A 19,182-nucleotide genomic window follows, 5' to 3' on the forward strand; every position below is an offset into this window, starting at 1 on the left:
TGAGGAGTGAAGGGGAAATGTAGACCAGCTCCCCGGGGAGTAGGGGAGCTGGATAGTGACAATTGGTATGAAGGGTTGCCCCTACATTGACCAAGGACTTATATGTGGGGTTTCCCCCACATATGGTCTTTGCTTGCAGTAGGTATTTATTTGCTCCCCCACCGAGCAAATTAGGCACAAGGCCAATTTTTAATGTGAGGAGTGAAGGGAGGGGGAAGGGAAAAAGGGGACCGGCTCCCGAGAGGTGGGAAATGGGAGCTGGTTAAAGGTCAGGTATGTGGGGTTGCCCCCACATCTGGTCTTTGCTTGCAGTATCTGCCGGAACAGATACTACACTTTTATCTTGACCAAAAGTCCAAGCTGAGAAAGAAACTATTAGAGTAGAAGACTTTCATACATCTGAGGATTTCTACTGTGTAGGGGTGTGATTTTGCTGCTTGTCGGGTTTGTCAGATGTATTTCCGTTGAGGGTGCACAAGGACTTGGAGTTCGGCGAAGCATTCAATATTGTAAAACAGACAGAGGAATGCCACATTTCATCGATGCGACAGTGATTGAAGCCTAGCTGATAGTGCGGGACCTAATAGGTTGGCGACTCTTTTTTGAACACTGTCTAAGAGGGAGAGACTTATAGCAGATGCACCAGCCCAAATAAGGCAACAATACTCCATATATAAGCGAACGGTGGCCTTGGGTAAGTCTATTATTCCAGAAATAGGTATATCAGCTTATTCCATAATCTGTATATTGATACCGTAGTACCTTTAACATACATACATACGTGTGCCACGATTTCCAGATTATAAATTATATTTGATCGGGAGATCCTATTTATTAAAAAGGAGGATAGAAAGGGATACCATACAACAAACATAAAATTAGCATATAGATATGCTAATTTTATGTTTGTAATATCTTATCACCTTCTATCATCCTTTTTAATGAATAGGATCTCCCGATCACCGATAACCCAATGTAAAAATGTAAAAAAATAAATAAATAAATATAAAATGATGTCACTTTTGGGCCATACGTGAAACTAAAATATACTTTTTTGGTTTTCTGGCTAGAATTCAAGAGTAGTATCTGTTCTGTAAATGGTATAATGATATTGTGGAGTTTCCGTTCGTGCTGGGTGCCCATACAATGGAAATATGTCACAGACTTCTATAAGGATATTGGAGATAAACAGATATATTCTGACACTACATTAGGCAGATTACTTAGATAAATACCTTTACAGTTTTAATAAAAGGGTTTCAATAATATTGTGGGGTCTCCATTCACGCTGAACATCCACAGAATGCTCACCAGCAATATAGTACATATCAAAGATGCTGCTGTGGAATTTCTACAGGTCCTGTTAGTAGTCAGAAGAATGTCTTAGAAGATAGTTCACAGTTTATGAATTTCCAAATGGAATCAACTTCGAATTGTGTTTGTAGTTGTGACCCAATGTGTAAGGAGTATGTAGGTCGTTGTAGTAAATAATTCTATTTCTCGAGATTTATCTTTCAGTTTGTCAGAACATGAGGAATTTTTGACTTCTATGACATTAACCTCATTTTTTTTTTTTTTTTTTTTGCTTTAACTGGTGCCAAAGTGTTAACAAAACAATTTCTCTTCCTTTCTTGGGCCTTCCAACTCAGTCATCGTCAACCAACTCCAGACTGTCTTTCTTCTTTGGCCACCTGTGATATGTTTACCAAATAATCTGTCATAGAAAAACATAGATAACCTACATTACCTTTTAGTCGCCTTTATGTTCTTGTGTTTGGTTTTGGTTGACCTCTGGTCAGAGGTCACTAGTCTTACTACTGAATCAAAATGACAAGTTGGGTTTGCTTGGAAAAAAATCCCACGAGAAAAATAAATGATATCTTCATATTTTGGTTTATACGTTTATTTGAGGGGGGGGGGGCTAGATTTTTTCTTCTTCCTATCCTTCATTGCGCATATATTCATCGGACTTTATTCCATCAAATTTAAGACTTTATTTATTAATGAGCCAAAAATGGATGGTCACATTCAATGCTGCTAAGACTAAACTTGTTTCCTTCAATAATTACAAGAAACCTTCCCTACCACCAATAGCAATGGCTATTTATCTGAAAGTACATCTTTTAAACTCCTTGGCCTAACGTTCACAGGAAACATGAGTTGGAACAATTACATTGAAAGCATTGCCAGGACCGCTGCGAAGAAGGTAGGCTCTCTCTACCGTGCTAGAAAGTTACTAACGCCCAAAAGTATCCTGTACCTCTATAAGGCCACCATTCGCCCATGTATGGAGTATTGTTGTCATATTTGGGCTGGTGCCTCTGCTACTAGTCTCTCGTTCTGAGATAAGGTTCAAAAGAGAGTCGCCAATCTGATACGTCCTGAATTCTCAGCCTCAGTCCCATCGACGAAATGTTGCATCCCTCTGCCTGTTCTATGAATATTTTAATGGTGAATGCTCTGACGAACTACAAGCACTTGTGCCCCCACGATGTAAACACCCTCGACAGACCCGACAGGCAGCTAAATCCCACCCCTACACAGTAGAGATCCCTAGATGTAAAAGAGCTTCCTACTCCAGTAGTTTCTTCTCCAGAATCGCTAGACTTTGGAATTCCATTCCAGGTCCCTGCTTCCCCAACTGTACTGACATGCAGAAGTTCAAGTGTAACGTGAACTGACATCTTGCTGCCCAACTCCCTACATGGTACCCCGGTAGCTGTTGCCCCTGATAGTAGCCCCTACATGAAAGTGGCAATGTGCCTTGTTGGGGTGAAAATTTAAAAAAAAATTTTTTTTTTAAATAGATAACGAAATATCAATTCATGAAAAGAAACTGGAATCTTAAGAATATCTCTATCATTCCAGTTATTATCGGAAAAACTGGACTCATGAAAAAGAATTTCAAAAACTACTTGGCAAATATACCCGGTGAACCAAGTGCCAGAGAGATTCGGACAATTGCACTTAAAGGAACGGTCAGAATCAATACTTTCCAGCAGTCATGCGAGATAGCCTAGTGGTAGAGGTTTAAACTTCTTCCCATGGGGTCCCGATTTCGAATCTCGCTAGATTCAGCTACTCTGATGAGTCGAAGACAACGAAACAGGTGTCAGTGGATGATTGTATTTTAAAAATAATACATATGCCGCTCCCCATTTGGGGGCACCAAATTGGTTAAAGGGAATTGTTCCCAACTTGCATTTGGGTAAAAATGTACTTTCGTAATTCATTCAAAATAGTATCGCAAAAACAAATAACATCTATATATATATATATATATATATATATATATATATATATATATATATATATATATATATATATATATATATATATATAAACACACACAGAACCTGAAACGACCACGTTCGTAAGTTTCACATGTGTTGAATAAAGTTGTTGTGAGATCGTTTTTGTCCAAACTTATTTGAGTAAATGTGTTCTGTCAGGCTGAAGGCCGATTCTTTATCCTAATGTGATTGGATTTGTATTCAAATGTCGTCCTAAACTTCTCCAAGGTTCCGATTTCATTATCATGGCACTATGAATAAGCATAAACAAAACAAAACAAACTGAAAAGAGGACATTGTACGTGTAATCCAATATCCAGCTTGAGAGCGTATTTGGTTTAGGGAAAAGTTTGTGTGGTGGGGGGACATGACGGGCGGGCTAAAAAAAAAAAAAAAAAAAAAAAAATCGACTTCCTTCCAAGTATTTCCTCATTAGTAAATCTGGTCAACACTGCATCGTTATTGAACACATTGCAAATATTTCTTGGGTCTTTTTGGTTTTTGCCATTCCTGTGGGGGGAAAAAAACGTTTTGGTGGCTGAGCTGTGTTTAATGAGATATTATTAATCAATTTTGTGAAGATGATAATAATGTGTGTGTGTGTGTGTGTGTGTGTGTGTGTGTGTGTGTGTGTGTGTGTGTTATTTTTTGTTTTTATTACTCACGTTCACTTATAACTAGACTCATCGCTACTGTTTGGAACCGTGCATAGGAAAGATTAACAAGATGTTGGTTTACATTACATTTAAACTTCTTCACGCCAGCACGACCAGGGAAGTTGGTAGCAGGAAGGGAATTCAAAAGTCTAGCTGTTCGAGGGAAGAAACTATTAGAGTAGAAAGCTTCCGGCATTTGGAGACCTCAACAGTGAAGGGAAGGGGTGTGATCTTGTTGCTAAGCGAGTTTGTTGGGGATATTTATGTCGAGGAGGCACAAGTGTAATGAGTTCATCAAAGCACATTCCATTACAATACTGGTAAAGCAGGCACCATTGTGGTGATGGGACAGGGGTTGGAGCTTAGTTGACAAAGTGGGATCTATTAGATTGAAACTATATTTTGAATCCTATCCAAGAGGGAGAAACTAGTGGTAGATGCACCAGTCCGGATGCGGCAACAATATTCCATGCATGGGCGAATGGTGGCCTTGTAGAGGTACAGGATACTCTCGGGTGCGAGTAGAGGGAAACCACCTTCTTTGCAGCAGCCTCCGCAATGTCCTCAATGGATTTGTTCCAGTTCATATTGCTCATGAATGTTAAGTCGAGGAGTTTGAAGGAAGAATTCTCAAGTAGGGTGTTATTCGTCATGGATGTCGGTGGTTACAAACAAATAATAATAATAATAATGATAATAATAATAATAATAATAATAATAATAATAATGATAATAATAATGATGATAATAATAATAATAATAATGATATTAATAATAATAATGATATTAATAATAATGATATTAATAATAATAATAATAATATTAATAATAATAATAATGAAACTACTACTACTAATAATAATAATAATGATAATAATAATGATAATAATAATATTAATAATAATGATATTAATAATAATAATAATAATAATAATGATATTAACAATAATAATGATGATAATAATAATAATGATATTAATAATAATAATGATATTAATAATAATAATAATGATATTAATAATAATGATATTAATAATAATAATAATGAAACTACTACTACTACTAATAATAATAATAATGATAATAATAATGATAATAATAATATTAATAATAATGATATTAATAATAATAATAATAATGATATTAATAATAACGATGATAATAATAATGATAATAATAATAATAATAATGATATTAATAATAATAATAATAATAATAATGATATTAATAATAATAATAATGATATTAATAATAATGATAATAATAATGATATTAATAATAATAATAATGAAACTACTACTACTAATAATAATAATCATGATATTAATAATAATAATAATGATACTACTACTAATAATAATGATGATGATATTAATAATAATAATAAAAATGATAATAATAATGATATTAATAATACTAATAATAATACTAATAATAATAATAATAATAATGATAATAATAATGATATTAATAATAATAATAATGATAATAATAATATTAATGATAATAATAATAATAATAATAATAATGATATTAATAATAATAATAATATTAATAATAATAATAATAATAATAGTAATAATGATATTAATAATTAATATAGTAGTTAACAAGAAGGAAAGGTTCTATCAGATTGTAGACCACAGAGTGAAGATTAAGATTAGTGAGAGGATTGGCATCAACAGGCATCTTACCAGAGTTGAAGAGGGTCGAGGAGGATGGAAAGACCGCAGAGAGAAAGCACTAGCCAGACCTCCGCTGGATGAGTCCAAAGATGATTGAGACCTTGGGAAGGCTTATTGCCACCCAAATTCCAGTGAAGAACAATGGTCGCTGCCAACAAGAAATCATTGGTAAGTGGCTGTTGCGATAACACAAATTCATCTGCAAAGGTTATCAAAAGAGGTGGAAAGTACTGGAATATGGAGAGACTTGTTGTCACTCAGATTCCAGAGAAGTCCACAAGTTGTTCTCAAAAGAGAAATTTTTGATGATGGCTTGCATGACTACTCCTAATGAGTAAATAATAATAATACAAACCAATAATCTGCATACCAGCCATGTGGAAAACCTTAACAATACAACTAAGCACTCCTGTAACAAGAATTATGGAACAAAAAGGATGCCGGAAAGGAAAATGAGTGATGTATTTATTTTACCCAGATTAAAAGATCCTAAAGAAGGTAAAAAGCAGGAAAAAGAACATAACCATGGCATGGATTGCCTACAAGAAAGCCTATGACAGAATCCTTTAAGCATATATAATTGAATGCATAAGAATGTACAAGATATCCAAAAAGAGTATCAATATTAAGAAAGCAATGGGAACATGGAGACTGGAACTAACAGCTGAAGGACAACACCTAACTGAGATAAGAATACAGAGAGGCATCTTCCAAAGTGACTCACTATCATCACTGCTGTTATTCATAGCCATGATGCCACTCAACTACATACTTAAGAATGTTTACAGACACAGAACAAAGAATAAACCACCCCATGTATATGGATGATCTGAAGCTATTTGTTAAAAGCAAAAAGGAACTGGAAAAACTGATAAACACAACCAGAATAGTTGGCCAGGATATTGAAATGGAATTTGGAATGGAAAAGTGTACACAACTGGAGATAAAAGGGGGGAAACTACAGACATCAGAGGGGATGGAACTGTTTAACAAAGAGGAGATGAAGGTGCTTGCTGAACATAAGGCTTGCAAATATTTGGGAATTCTGGAAGCAGAGACGATCAAATCTACAAAAATGAAAAGAAAACCCGGAAACTCTTAGAAACAAAATTATAGATCTTACTCAAAATTAGAAATTGGTGCTCATTTGGAGTAATAATGGAAATCAAAAATCACAAAATAGAATTTTCACTAAAAGCAACATTATCAACTTGATTGTCATGTCGAAATTAGTAACATATTACTATATTGTTATATAAAATATTTACTTTTACGATTCACCGATCTGCCATTATTATTTTGAAATCACCTGATTTTATGCAGTTATCTTCCCTGCTACTATAAAAAAATCTTTTGGTAATTTAAGTAAAACTTGTAATTTACTTCGAACGCAATTTTCACTAATAATTAATTTTCTACTTTATCATTTTTCATAATTTTTTGATATATTACCGATTTCGACATTACAATTAAGTAGATAACATTGATTTTAGCTGAAATTCAATTCTTTTGATTTTCGTTGTTATTCTGAAGAAGCACCAAATTATCAAACTCTGAATTCAATAAAAGCACAAAGAACACCCGTTAGAAAGACCTTAAAATTGTAACCATCTTTGTCTTCTTTCCAGCTTATTTTGGAATTTTCAGAATCCTGGAAGTTGGAGACTCTGTAACCCTGGCAACAAGTTGAGATGAAGAGAAAGAACACGCGCGCACCAAAAAAAAAAAAAAAAAAAAAAAAAAATTACCAATCCTCAGCGGTTCACTTTGTGGAAAAAAAGGGGATCCCTTACTATGGAAACCAAAGTGATGTGAGGGTGCAGGGACGGGCTATGATATATGAGACAGCTAAGGTGGTAGCCAGAGTCTCAAGGAAAGGAACGTAGCTGTGTAGATGGGAGGGAGCAAACGCATTCCCCACTCCCAGTGCCCCATAAGTTTTGACATTGTAGTTGGATGACACTTCCTGATAGGATTTTACAAAATCTATTAATAGCACCCTCTCCCTCTCCCTTTTTTTTCTAGCCTAAACATAAGCAAACAAAGAGAGTTACAATTTTAAGGTCCTTTAAACCAAAGGTTCTTTTGTGTTTCATTTAATCTTAACTGTCACTTTCCTTATTTTGCCCTTTAGTCCTCACATCTCATGAGCGATGTTTCTGACAAAGGGGTAAGATTTGCTGTTTTCTGGATCAGAATCTATTCCATCTAACATTTATTGTTGATTAGTTTTTGGACATTGAAATATTTCTCTTCTTCTTCTTTTTTTAAGCTCTTTATAATCAAACTAGCCTGGCTGCCCGGCAATGCCCGGCATTGCCCGAGTATTTGAAGGTGTGTGTTGAGAAAAAAAAAAGTAGTAGTAGGCAGGCAAGCCCGAACCCATACCGGGAAGGAGGAAAAGAACATGAAAAAAGACGTGACATCTTTACTGTTACGTCCATCGTCAAACCGGAAGTGGCAAAGGTTTAAATTAAGGCTAGTCAATCGAAAAGAGGGGATGACTTTCGAAAATATTGGCAAAAAAACGACCCCTCCTTGTAGAAAAGTGCCCAACTCAGGGTGAAGGAATTAATGTTTTTAACCAATTTTTCGATATCTGTTGTCTGAAAGGTTGAGCTTCAAAACTATACCGATCTCGTGAAAATACGTCACCTCTGTCGAAAGTTTTAGGCAGACATACATACATACATTTAAACAGACAGGTGATATTTATATTATAGATGTTTCTACAAGTAATTTGCTTAATTTTCTATTTTTGAGCGATTATTGAGACTCGCCAGACGACTGTATCATGCGGCATTTTTTTTGTTCTAACTTAAAACTCAAAACTACTTGTAAATAAACACTGTAAAATGAGTTAAAACACAAAAAGACTTATCCAAGGAGGTAGAAGAGTAATTTATTTTGCCTTTGGGAAGATTTATTTTATATACATTCTTCTTCTTGCTCGTCCGTCGGAATCGTCGATGACCAAGGTATCAATCAATTCGGCGTCAGGGGTTTGTGGGTCCTGAGATGGCTGATGAGGCCAATCCCTGCTCGGCAGACTCTTCCACACTTTATATACATACATACATACACACTCACATACATACCTACATATAAAAACACTACACATACATATACATAGCGCACGCATTAACACACATTAATACATACATAAATACACACACATACAAGCATACAAAAACACACATACATGCATACGCATATGCACATACACACATATCCCAAACGTACATACATACATAACACCTACTCCACATATACAAAAATACACACACACACACACATGCATACATATACACAAATGTATACAGAGAAATATGTTTAACACATCTACTCCCATATGATTTTTCTTTGGAGTGGGGGGGGGTGATAAATTACATTTAACGATTGAATTAAAACTTTGCAGCATTTGCACATTTTGCATTAAACTGCAACACCATTTGCTGCACATGAAAATGCAATCAGAGAATGCGATGATGCAACATTTTGAAATTTAAGCAATTCCGAAAAAAAAGAAAGGAAAGTATTTTCTTTGCAAATAACATTGTACCCGGACACAGAAACTTAATGTTGCAAGTTGCATTTTCAGCTGCAAGCTGCATATTAAGCAGAAATCTGCACAGCAAGCAGTGGATGTGCATAATATGTGCATAGAGCAAGAAGCAGGCATAAAATAAAAAATGCACCCTCTGCATATGTCTGCAGAAAAAATACATTTGATGTCACCAGAATTAACAGTTTTTTTTTTTGTTTTTTTTTTTCCGATATTATATTTCTTTTAGTGCGTCTTTCCGTTTGCTCCTCTTTTTCTCGGAAACTGTGATGCCGATCTGACTGAAATTTTGTACAGACCTTTATGATAACGTGCAGCAAACTAAGTATTGTAATAGCCATTCGATACACAGTTAGGGATTAATCACCACAATACCGTGTTTACTGTTCGTGTGATATGAGTGCCAATTCCAGTTCTAACAAAAAATAATCAATCAACATTTTGGATCTATCTGTATTATATGTCTGCCTGTCTCTCTGTATGTCTGTCCACTTTTTCTCAGAAACTACTGGTTCGATCTGGATGAAATTTTGTATGAACCTTTGTTATGATAATGTGCAGCGAACTAAATATTATGGTATCTGTTCGATGCACAGTTAGGGATTAAATAGGGATTACTAAGAATTAGAATTTTATGCAAAAATGAGCACAAATCAAACCATATTCAACCATCAATTCGGCTCAAAGCACTCATTATAAGTCAACGGGCTATAACTTTTGCCCATTTTTAACGGGCTAAACAAATCTAGTTTTTATATAATTTTCTTAATTTAATTTAAAACTAGCTGACCGTGGCCCCGACGTTGCCCGGGAAAGTAGATTAACTCAAAAAAAATCCCAGGCTCCAACCATAACCGATTTAATTATTTGTTGCTAAAGGTTATTTGGTGCGAATGAACACCCACCACCACCACCACCACCACCACCACCTTCTTCTTCTTCTTCTTCTTCTTCTTCTTCTTCTTCTTTTTTGACATGTTGGCATATGTTGCATGAGTTTATAAATCTACTTTCAAACTAACCTATCTCTTGTCAGGTTTTTATTTATCTCCCTTCTTCTCAAGCACATTCATATAACTTCCTCCGATGATTTTTTATTTATTTATTTTTTATTTTTTTGGAGGAGAGGGACTATGAATTGCTACCTCAACTGTTATTCCATTTAAATTCTCCTCCTCCATAGATCTCCCTATACTGACAAGATAACGAAATACCAAGGTATTATGTACAACATAAAAAGAAACCGGAATCTTAGGAAGATCTCCATCGTTCCAGTAATTATAGGAACAATCAGATCCAAGAAAAAGAATTTCAAAAAACTACCTGTCAAAAATACCCGGTGAACCAAGTGCAAGAGAGATTCAAATAATTGCACTTTAAGAGACGGTTAGAATCTTAAAAAGATCTCTCGGTTGGAATGTATGAGATAGTGGATGAATGTCTCACATCAGGTAGAATGCCTCATCTCTAGCTGGATAAATGATTAGAAAATTAACCAAAAAAAAAAAAATGACAACTTTGCAGCATTTGCACACTTTGCATTAAATTGCATCACTATTTGCTGCACATTAAAATGCAATCTGAGAATGCAATGATGCAAACATTTTGAGATTTAAGCCATTCCGAAAAAAAAAAAAAAAAGAAAGGAAAGTATTTTCTTTGCAATGACATTGTACCCGGACACAGAAACTTAATGCTGCAGGTTGCATCTTCAGCTACACGCTGCACATTAAGCAGAAATCTGCACAGCAAGCAACAGATGTGCATAATATGTGCATACAGCCAAAACCAGGCATCAAATAAAAATGCACCCTCTCCATATGCCTGCAGAAAAAATACGTTCAATGTCACATATGTATTTTTGATGAACAAATTTTATTTTCCTAAAGGAAAAGTCTATCAGGCATGTATACATGGTATGATGTATGGAAGTGAAACCTGGCAAATGAGGGTTGAAGACATGCGTTGCATGGAGAGAAATGATATGAGAATAATATTATGAATGTGTAATATGAGTCTTCAAGATAGGCTTAGATTTGATGACCTCAGAAGAAAATTAAATCTGTTTTGGTTTCATTTTACTTCTGTCAAAGTTCTCAGAAGTCAAGGACCCTCCTACGTGGGACTAACTTTTGATTTCTGTATGAGATATTTAGATATTCGAATGTTCCATTTACAGTTCTTTATCTTTCAAACACTGAGTTAGTAAAGAAGTTGAGGACATCATTTTCCTCTCCCCAATTGACCACTAAATATGTTATGGTATATTTTTCCTTGTGGTTTCTTACTGGATTCCAGGACAAGAATTCATCTGGTCTGGTGGATTATCCAGCTTTGTGATGTTACTTGAGGCAACATCACTTGAAGAAGATGCATCATTCCTTGTAAAAGCCATTGGTGGCTAGCCATACTGAAGAGATGTTATTTGGGCTGTGAATACTATGTTATTTTGAATATTTAGTCAGGATTTACTTGTAGAGAAAAGTCTTCTCTTGTCAGATTGTCCTGACAAACCTTTTTACAGACTGACCCTAGACACTCAAAGATAGTGTCCAGTAGGCATTCAAGTTTCTCTCAGAGAGTGTAGGGAGATATATTCAGAAGAAAAGAATTTGTTGGTTTGGTCACATTGGCTTAGTAGATGTAGAACAGTTGAGGTAGCAAGATCAGCTGGCAGGAGAACACTTAGGAAAACATGGAAGGAAATGATAAGAATGGACTTGGGAGAAAGAAGGATAAATAAAGACCTGGCCAGAAATAGGTTAGTTTGGAAAGTAATTTCTTAAAGCTGTTAAATGCCAGCACGTAAAACAGGCATTAAAGCAAATATGGTTGTGGTGGTGGTGGTGATGGGAGGGGGGTTATATGTTTTAAAACGTTTTAATTCTCAGTTTCTTTTCTCTGGATTAAAAAAACAACAAAAAAAACAAGTGTCTTTGCACATTCACTATTTCTATTTTAATTATTCAAACTTTTTTTTTTACCCTTGTGTTTTTTTTTTTTTTTTTTTTTTTTTTGCTTTTGCAGCAGAAAATTTCATTTTGGTTTGCAACAGGCGGAGCCGGGTTCTGCATCAGCCGAAGTCTAGCACTGAAGATGATGCCACATGCTGGGTAAGCCCTTTTGATGACCTTAAAAAATTTTTTTTTAAAAATGTCATGACATATACATGTACGCTTCATCTCCTTTAGCATCTTTGTTATTCATTATTTTTTATTTTTTGCAAAACTTTTTGCTTATTACCGATTTAACAGCAAATTTTCACATTAAAAATCTGTTGGTGTAAGTGCGGAAGAATATGGTGGATGTTGCATGATTTCCCAAGTATATTAGTGCAAGATATCTTTGATCTTTTTGTGCAAGAGAAAGAGATAATGCGAGACCTGTTTTCTGAGATTTGACAATTAAATAAGATTTTTCAACTCATGAAAGTTAAGCAACGTTGAACCTGGTCAATACCAGACAGGTGACCTTTTACAATGAATAGTGTTCAAGTGCACATCAAAGTTCCTGCTTAGTTGATCGAACCGTATTGGTTGGCTTTTCATCAGCATCAGCTTCCAATACATTAAGAATTCAACTTCGTTGGATGCCCTTCTCTTTATTCATCCTGCACTCCAAAAAACAGAGAAGGTAATCCCTTGGAGAGTGGTATCATAGTCACTAAACAGATTCTACACGACTCTCCTTCCCCACCCCAAAAAAGGAGAATGTGTAATGCCTGGGAGAATGATATCATGAAGACATACTATACTATCCCCCTATCTAAGGAGGAGGTAATGTCTGGGATATTCCGAAATTGTCACCCATCCACACTGAATTTTGCTTAACTTTGGTAATTTAATGAAAACTCGTGTGACAACATGATTATGTGAACTACAAAGTTATGCAATATTGAGTCTGGTTAGTAGCAGACTGGTGACTATTTCAGAATATCCCAGGCATTACCTTCTCCTTTGGTAAGAAGATAGTGTAGTATATGGTCGTTTGTCATGATACTATCTTGTCAGGCATTTTAGTGGGTGTCTGTAGGGGGGTGTAATATAGAATCTGTTTAGTGATCATAATGCCATCCTCCCAGGGATCACCGTCTCCTTTTATTTGGAGTGCAGGATAAATAAAGTAAGCCAACAAGTTGAATTCTAATTGATCGGAAGCTGCTGTTGATGAAAAACCGATGGTTTAGCCAACTAAGACCAAATTTTGATGGGCACTTGACTGGTTACCCATCTGATACTGACCAGGTTCAACGATGCTTAACTTTGGTGATCTAATGAGAACTGTTTTAGTGATGAAGGGGTGGGGTGGGATGGTAATATAATAATAAGCGACTTCTTGTAATGTTTTTTTTTCTTTTTATTGCTAGTAATAATTAATAAGTAATAAGTAATAATTATAATTAATAAGTAAAAATTTATAATTATAATTTATAATTATAATTTATAATTATGATTAATAAGTAATAATTATAATTAATAAGTAATAATTATAATTAATAAGTAATAATTAATAATTATAATTAATTATTATAAGTAATAATTAATAATTATAATTAATTATTATAAGTAATAATTAATAATTATAATTAATAAGTAATAATTAATAATTATAAGTAATAATTAATAAGTAATAATTAATGATTATAATTTATAATTATAATTAATAATTATGATTAATAAGTAATAATTAATAATTATGCTTAATAAGTAATAATTAATAATTATAATTAATAAGTAATTAATAATTATAATTAATAAGTAATAATTAATAATTATAATTATAATTAATAATTATGATTAATAATTATGATTAATAAGTAATAAGTAATAATTATAATTAATAATTATAATTAATAAGTAATAAGTAATAATTATAATTAATAAGTAATAATTAATAATTATAATTAATAAGTAATAATTATAATTAATAATAATAAGTAATAATTAATAATTATAATTAATAAGTGATAATTAATTATTAATAATTAATAATTATAATTAATAATTAATAGTTATTATTAATAAAGAATAATTGATAAATACTAATTATAATTAATGATTAATAATTATAATTAATAATTATAATTTATAATTAATAATAATAATTAATAATTTTAATTAATAAGTAATAATTAATAATTATAACCACAAATCCAACTGTAATCTTACACACATTTACACACACGTTAACATGGAGGCATTTCAGGACCCAACACATCACAAGGAACGTCGGAATCGGATCCTTTTTTTTTTTTGTAACAACATTAGTATAAGAGATTTTTTGGCCTTTGGGCCAAGATCAAAGTGTAGTAATTGGAGGGTCCTACTAATCACTTTTGTATTTTTTCTTCCCCCACCCTCAACAGAAACAAACTATTGTACCATTACTGTTATCTTTTTTGTTTTTGCACGTAAATAAAAAAATGTTTTAAACAATTGGGCTCTAAGTAGGACGTCCCGCCAGTACGAAAGGTGAATGCGGTATTATGGTGAAAGAAGATGCTAGCTAAGAGAAACTTTTGTTTAGTTCTGGAGTTACAAGGATGACCAACGACCCCATTTTTTCCTCCTTTTGAGTTGGCCTTATGCCTAAGTTTTTTGTTCAGTTTGATCTTACATTGTAATTTTAGCCTGAATAAAGAATTTAATATATCAAAGTGTAGTATCTGTTCTGATGCTACACTTCAATTTCTTGTTCTCAGTTAGTGGAGGAGGAATCCTTCACGACTGAGACAATTATTATTTTTGTTCCTTTGCCCACATTGAAAACCGACTTGATGTCTATCTCTGCCCTCGTGGAAAGACAAGTAAATAGGAACAACATTATTTCCGGGTACTTTCCCAAATATAAACGTGATCATGATCCTTCTCTTTGACCTTTGTCCTCTCGAACGTCTCTCCAACGTGACCATCTCCTTTTTATAGTCTTTTTCTTTTTCCTAACCATGACGTCATTTCGCACACGGCTCGACATTTGCATACGCGCATCTGCGCTCTGTTACAAATCTACCCCTTCCTCCCCCCCCTACACACACCTACACCCACACAATTAAGCATGGTGAATTAGCAGGTGAACCTCTTGACCCTCCGTCCTATTCTTTAACCATTGTGCTATTACCTGGAACACATTTAAAAAAAAAAAAAAAATGGTCACGTGATGTTATGAATCATTAGAATAATTAGAACACTGTGTGTTAATAGCTACTGGCAGGCCACGTCGTTAGGATAATGACTTGAGTGATTATCGCGGTTTTCCTCATTCACACGGTGACGGCGACAGCTATCAATGTTTTTTTTTTTGTTTTTGTTTTTTTGCTTCTTCAGCTTGTCTAAATTATTGATATTAGCGCGAGTGAACTGTGGCAGTTCCGGCTATCTACATATTTCAGTGTTAATAATGGCGGTGGTGGTAATGATGATGATGATAATAATAATACCTCCACTGGGTAAGCACGAAGAGGACTGGGTCCTTGGGGAAGCTTATTGCCACCCAAATCCCAATGAAGACCAATGGTCGCTGCCAACAAGAAATCAATGGTAAATGTCTGTTGCGATAATGCAAATTAATTTGTAAAGGTTATTAAGAGGTGGAGAACACTGGAAATCTGGGAAGACTTGTTGTCGCTCAGACTCCAGGTTGTTCTCAAAGAGAAATCTTTGATGATGACCTGTGTGAAAACCCCTAGTGAGTTAATAATAATAATGATAATGATATTTCTCTTGAAATAATAAATGCAAAGCTAAAGAAAAATCTGTATGATGCATGCAGCCGTGGTGAAATGAAAACATCATATTCCCAAAACCATGTAAATTGATCAAGTGGTTTTATTTTTATAAAGAAAATCATTTTAAAATGATTTTTAAGCAATTAATGGGAAATCGTAGGCATTACAATCATTTTTTTAAGTGATTTATGAGCTGAGAAGCAGGTCAGCAGAACAGTGTTCCACAGGCGGATAATTCTAAGAAAGAAGCCTTGTTCATGGAATCTGTGTTTAGAGAGCGAGCGAAATTGTTGATACTCTCGTTTCGCCAGCTTAATGGGTAGAAGTCCTAACTAATTTGCAATTGTATTTTTTGAGTGTCACACGCACTGAAGATTCAACCTTCAACCTCCAAAAGAGTGTAACTTATAAGTGTATATTACCAAGTGCTTCATCCACTGAGCCACGGGTCCTTGTAGAAAGAAGTTTGTTTCAAAGTTCTGTTGTGTGTAGGTGTGAGTTTACCTCTTGGAGTTGGGTGAGTTCATCTCTAATATAAATCTCACTTGTCTGTTTAAATGCGTGTATGTATGTTTGTATGTCTGCCTAAAACTTTCGACAGAGGCGACGGATTTTCACGAGATCGGTATCACTTTGAAACTCGACCCCTTCAGACAACAAATATCGAAAAATTGGCTATAAACATTAATCCCTTCACAGCCGATATTTTCGAAAATAATCCCCTCTTTTCGATTGACTAGCCTTAATTTAAACCTCCGTCACTTCTGTTTTTGTGATGGACGCAACAGCAAAGGCGTCACTTTTTTGGGGGTGGGGGGTGCATTCTTTTCCTCCTTCGCGGTATGGATTCCAGCTTGCCTGCCTACTACCACTTTTTTTTTTCTTTCTCACCGCACACCTCCGAAACACTTGGGCAACGCTGGGGGCTGGGCATGTAGGCTAGTTGGAAATTTAGCAATAGGTTTAAAGGAGTTTCGGCCAGGGACATTTTAGTCTTCTAGGATGGGCACTGTTGAGTATCGAAAAACTCTGAATTTCAGTTCCGTACCACTCTTTGACTTTATCCACTGTATCACAGTTCTTTGCAGAAAGAAGAAGATAAAAATGTTAGAAAGTTTGTTTCAAAGTTCTGTTGTATGTACGTGTATGTTTACCTTCCGGGGGAGAGGGTTAGGGTTAGGTTCAGTGGAGATGTAGCAATAGGCTTAAAGGAATCTAGGCCAGGAACACTCCAGTCTTTTTTTTTTTTTTTTTTTTTTAGATAGGCATCACTACTTATCAAGGCCTAGAGGCCACTCAAGGATAAGGGTTAAAGAGTGTGCAGTAGAAATTGGACAATATAGTAACCGTTAGTAATGGAGATTCGGTAAATTTGTTAACTTATGTGGAACGGCTCATCAAAAACTTGTTTACGTTAGACTTGAAGACAACCATATTGTAGCCAGCTGGAAAGCAGGAAAACAGAAGACAATTCCACAGGCGTGCAGTTCTAAGAAAGAAGCTTTGTTCATGGAATCCTCGTTTAGGTTTAGGCACAGATAAAGAGTGGGGGAATTATTGATAGTGTTTTCAGCTATACAAGTGTTTTTTGTGAAAGTTTGGCGAGGAGCGAGGGACCATAGATTGGATCTCAGCCGAGCCCTTGCCATGAAAATAGCGATAAAGCAGAGACAAACTCGCAACATCTCTTCTGTGAGAAAGAGGTTGCAGGGAAGAAAAAAGGACATCTCCTATGAGGCTACGAAGTCTATTTTGAACTCTATCAAGGCAGAATAAGTCCTTTCTAGCGGCTCCTGCCCAGATGTGGCAACAGTATTCCATCCCTGGACGTACCCGGCTCTTAGTCTTCTAGGATGGGCAAGCACTGAGGAGAACTCTGAATTTCTACTTACCAAGTCATTATTTGAAAAGGGTTTCTAAGTTCGACTTGTTAATTTGACACAGGATTGTTACTTTTGAAGTTTGAACCGATTTTTATTGGGTCGAAAATATTTTGATTACACACGTTCCTGTGAAAACTTACTTGCTCTTTGAAGTGAAGGAAATGGTTCAAACAGTTTACCGTCTTTCTTTCTCCGGTCCTAACTTCAAAATGTTCCTGCCTTATTTTCAAGCATAATACACTAATCTCATGTCAATGAGGGAAGTGTAGGGGAATTAAGGGATTAGTCATTATACATAACGACCGGGAGGGGTGGGGCTTTGCCCAGTCGTAAAATACGCTTAAATATGATAGTTTAATTTGTCCAGATTTCATATTATTATTAGAGTCGTGATTTCTGAAGTAAAAAAAAATATTTGGGTACCATCAGCTAGTATGGAAACCAAAAGCAAAACTATAACATTGAAAGCTGGTGACGTTACCACTGCACCAAAGTTAAACGCATATAAACTGATTAAAAATAAACTAGAATGAATTTATAGAATAAATAACGATTTTTTTTCAACTTTGACCCCTTAAAAACTATTTTAACCGGCTAAAGACCCATAAAATAATGGTCCATAAAAAATCCAAACATTTGAAGTCCCTAGCGCCGTTCTGCGACTTTTAGTTTCGGGAGAGATAGAGTTTGAAAATATGAAGACAGACTGACAGACATATAGCCTTTTATATATTAGATTTATGCTTGTGAAGTATTTTCTGTTTCAGATTAATAAATTTAACTATGCGACGGCAATACGTCCAACAAAAGATAAAGCCTGGGAGAGTGAAACGTTTTCTCCATTTGTATGAACCACCTGGCTTCTGCGTAAAAAATAAAAATAAAAAAGGCCAGTTATTGTCAGTAAATAGACTTCCTAATTTCTGGCGTAGCGCTACCGGAAGCGGTGACAAGACATATCAGTTCTTTCACTTTTTTTCTCTTGTGTCTGTATCTCTCCTGTGCAATTTAGGTGTGTCAGAAACTTCGTGAAAAATATTGAATAATTCGACCCCCTGTCTTTCCAAGCTTATAACTACACGAAAAATGTAATTCAACCCCTATTTTTTTTTCAATTAAAGGAGCAAGGACCAAGGTTTCATTAAAAAAAATATATACAAACAACGTGGTTTAAAAAATAAAAAATAAAGGTTTTAAACTTCAGACTTTACAGGTAAATTTCTAAAAAACTGTTCTTTTCTTTGTTTTAAATTAGAATATATTATTTATTGATCTTTTATCTTCACTTTGTGATATATAAAACTTTGGCATATAAATTAATTATTTACTTTTTAATAGACATTTCAAAATGGAGGGGGGCGTTAATTTAAAAAAAA

At 34.6% G+C, this 19,182-nt stretch overlaps 1 protein-coding gene across 1 annotated transcript in view; it reads left to right on the top strand.

Annotated features, from left to right (window-relative positions):
• Nucleotides 1-19,182, top strand: part of LOC145291946 (uncharacterized) — a 145,698-nt gene that overhangs the window by 113,731 nt on the left and 12,785 nt on the right. Inside the window, exon 6 of the mRNA XM_080137873.1 lies at nucleotides 12,227-12,312. Coding sequence (XP_079993999.1) covers nucleotides 12,227-12,312 — 86 coding nt within the window. The remainder of the gene's footprint in view (nucleotides 1-12,226; nucleotides 12,313-19,182) is intronic.

The sequence above is a fragment of the Euprymna scolopes genome, chromosome 13 (genome assembly GCF_053919585.1).
Source record: "Euprymna scolopes isolate OS-2025 chromosome 13, ASM5391958v1, whole genome shotgun sequence".
Classification (NCBI taxonomy): domain Eukaryota; kingdom Metazoa; phylum Mollusca; class Cephalopoda; order Sepiida; family Sepiolidae; genus Euprymna; species Euprymna scolopes.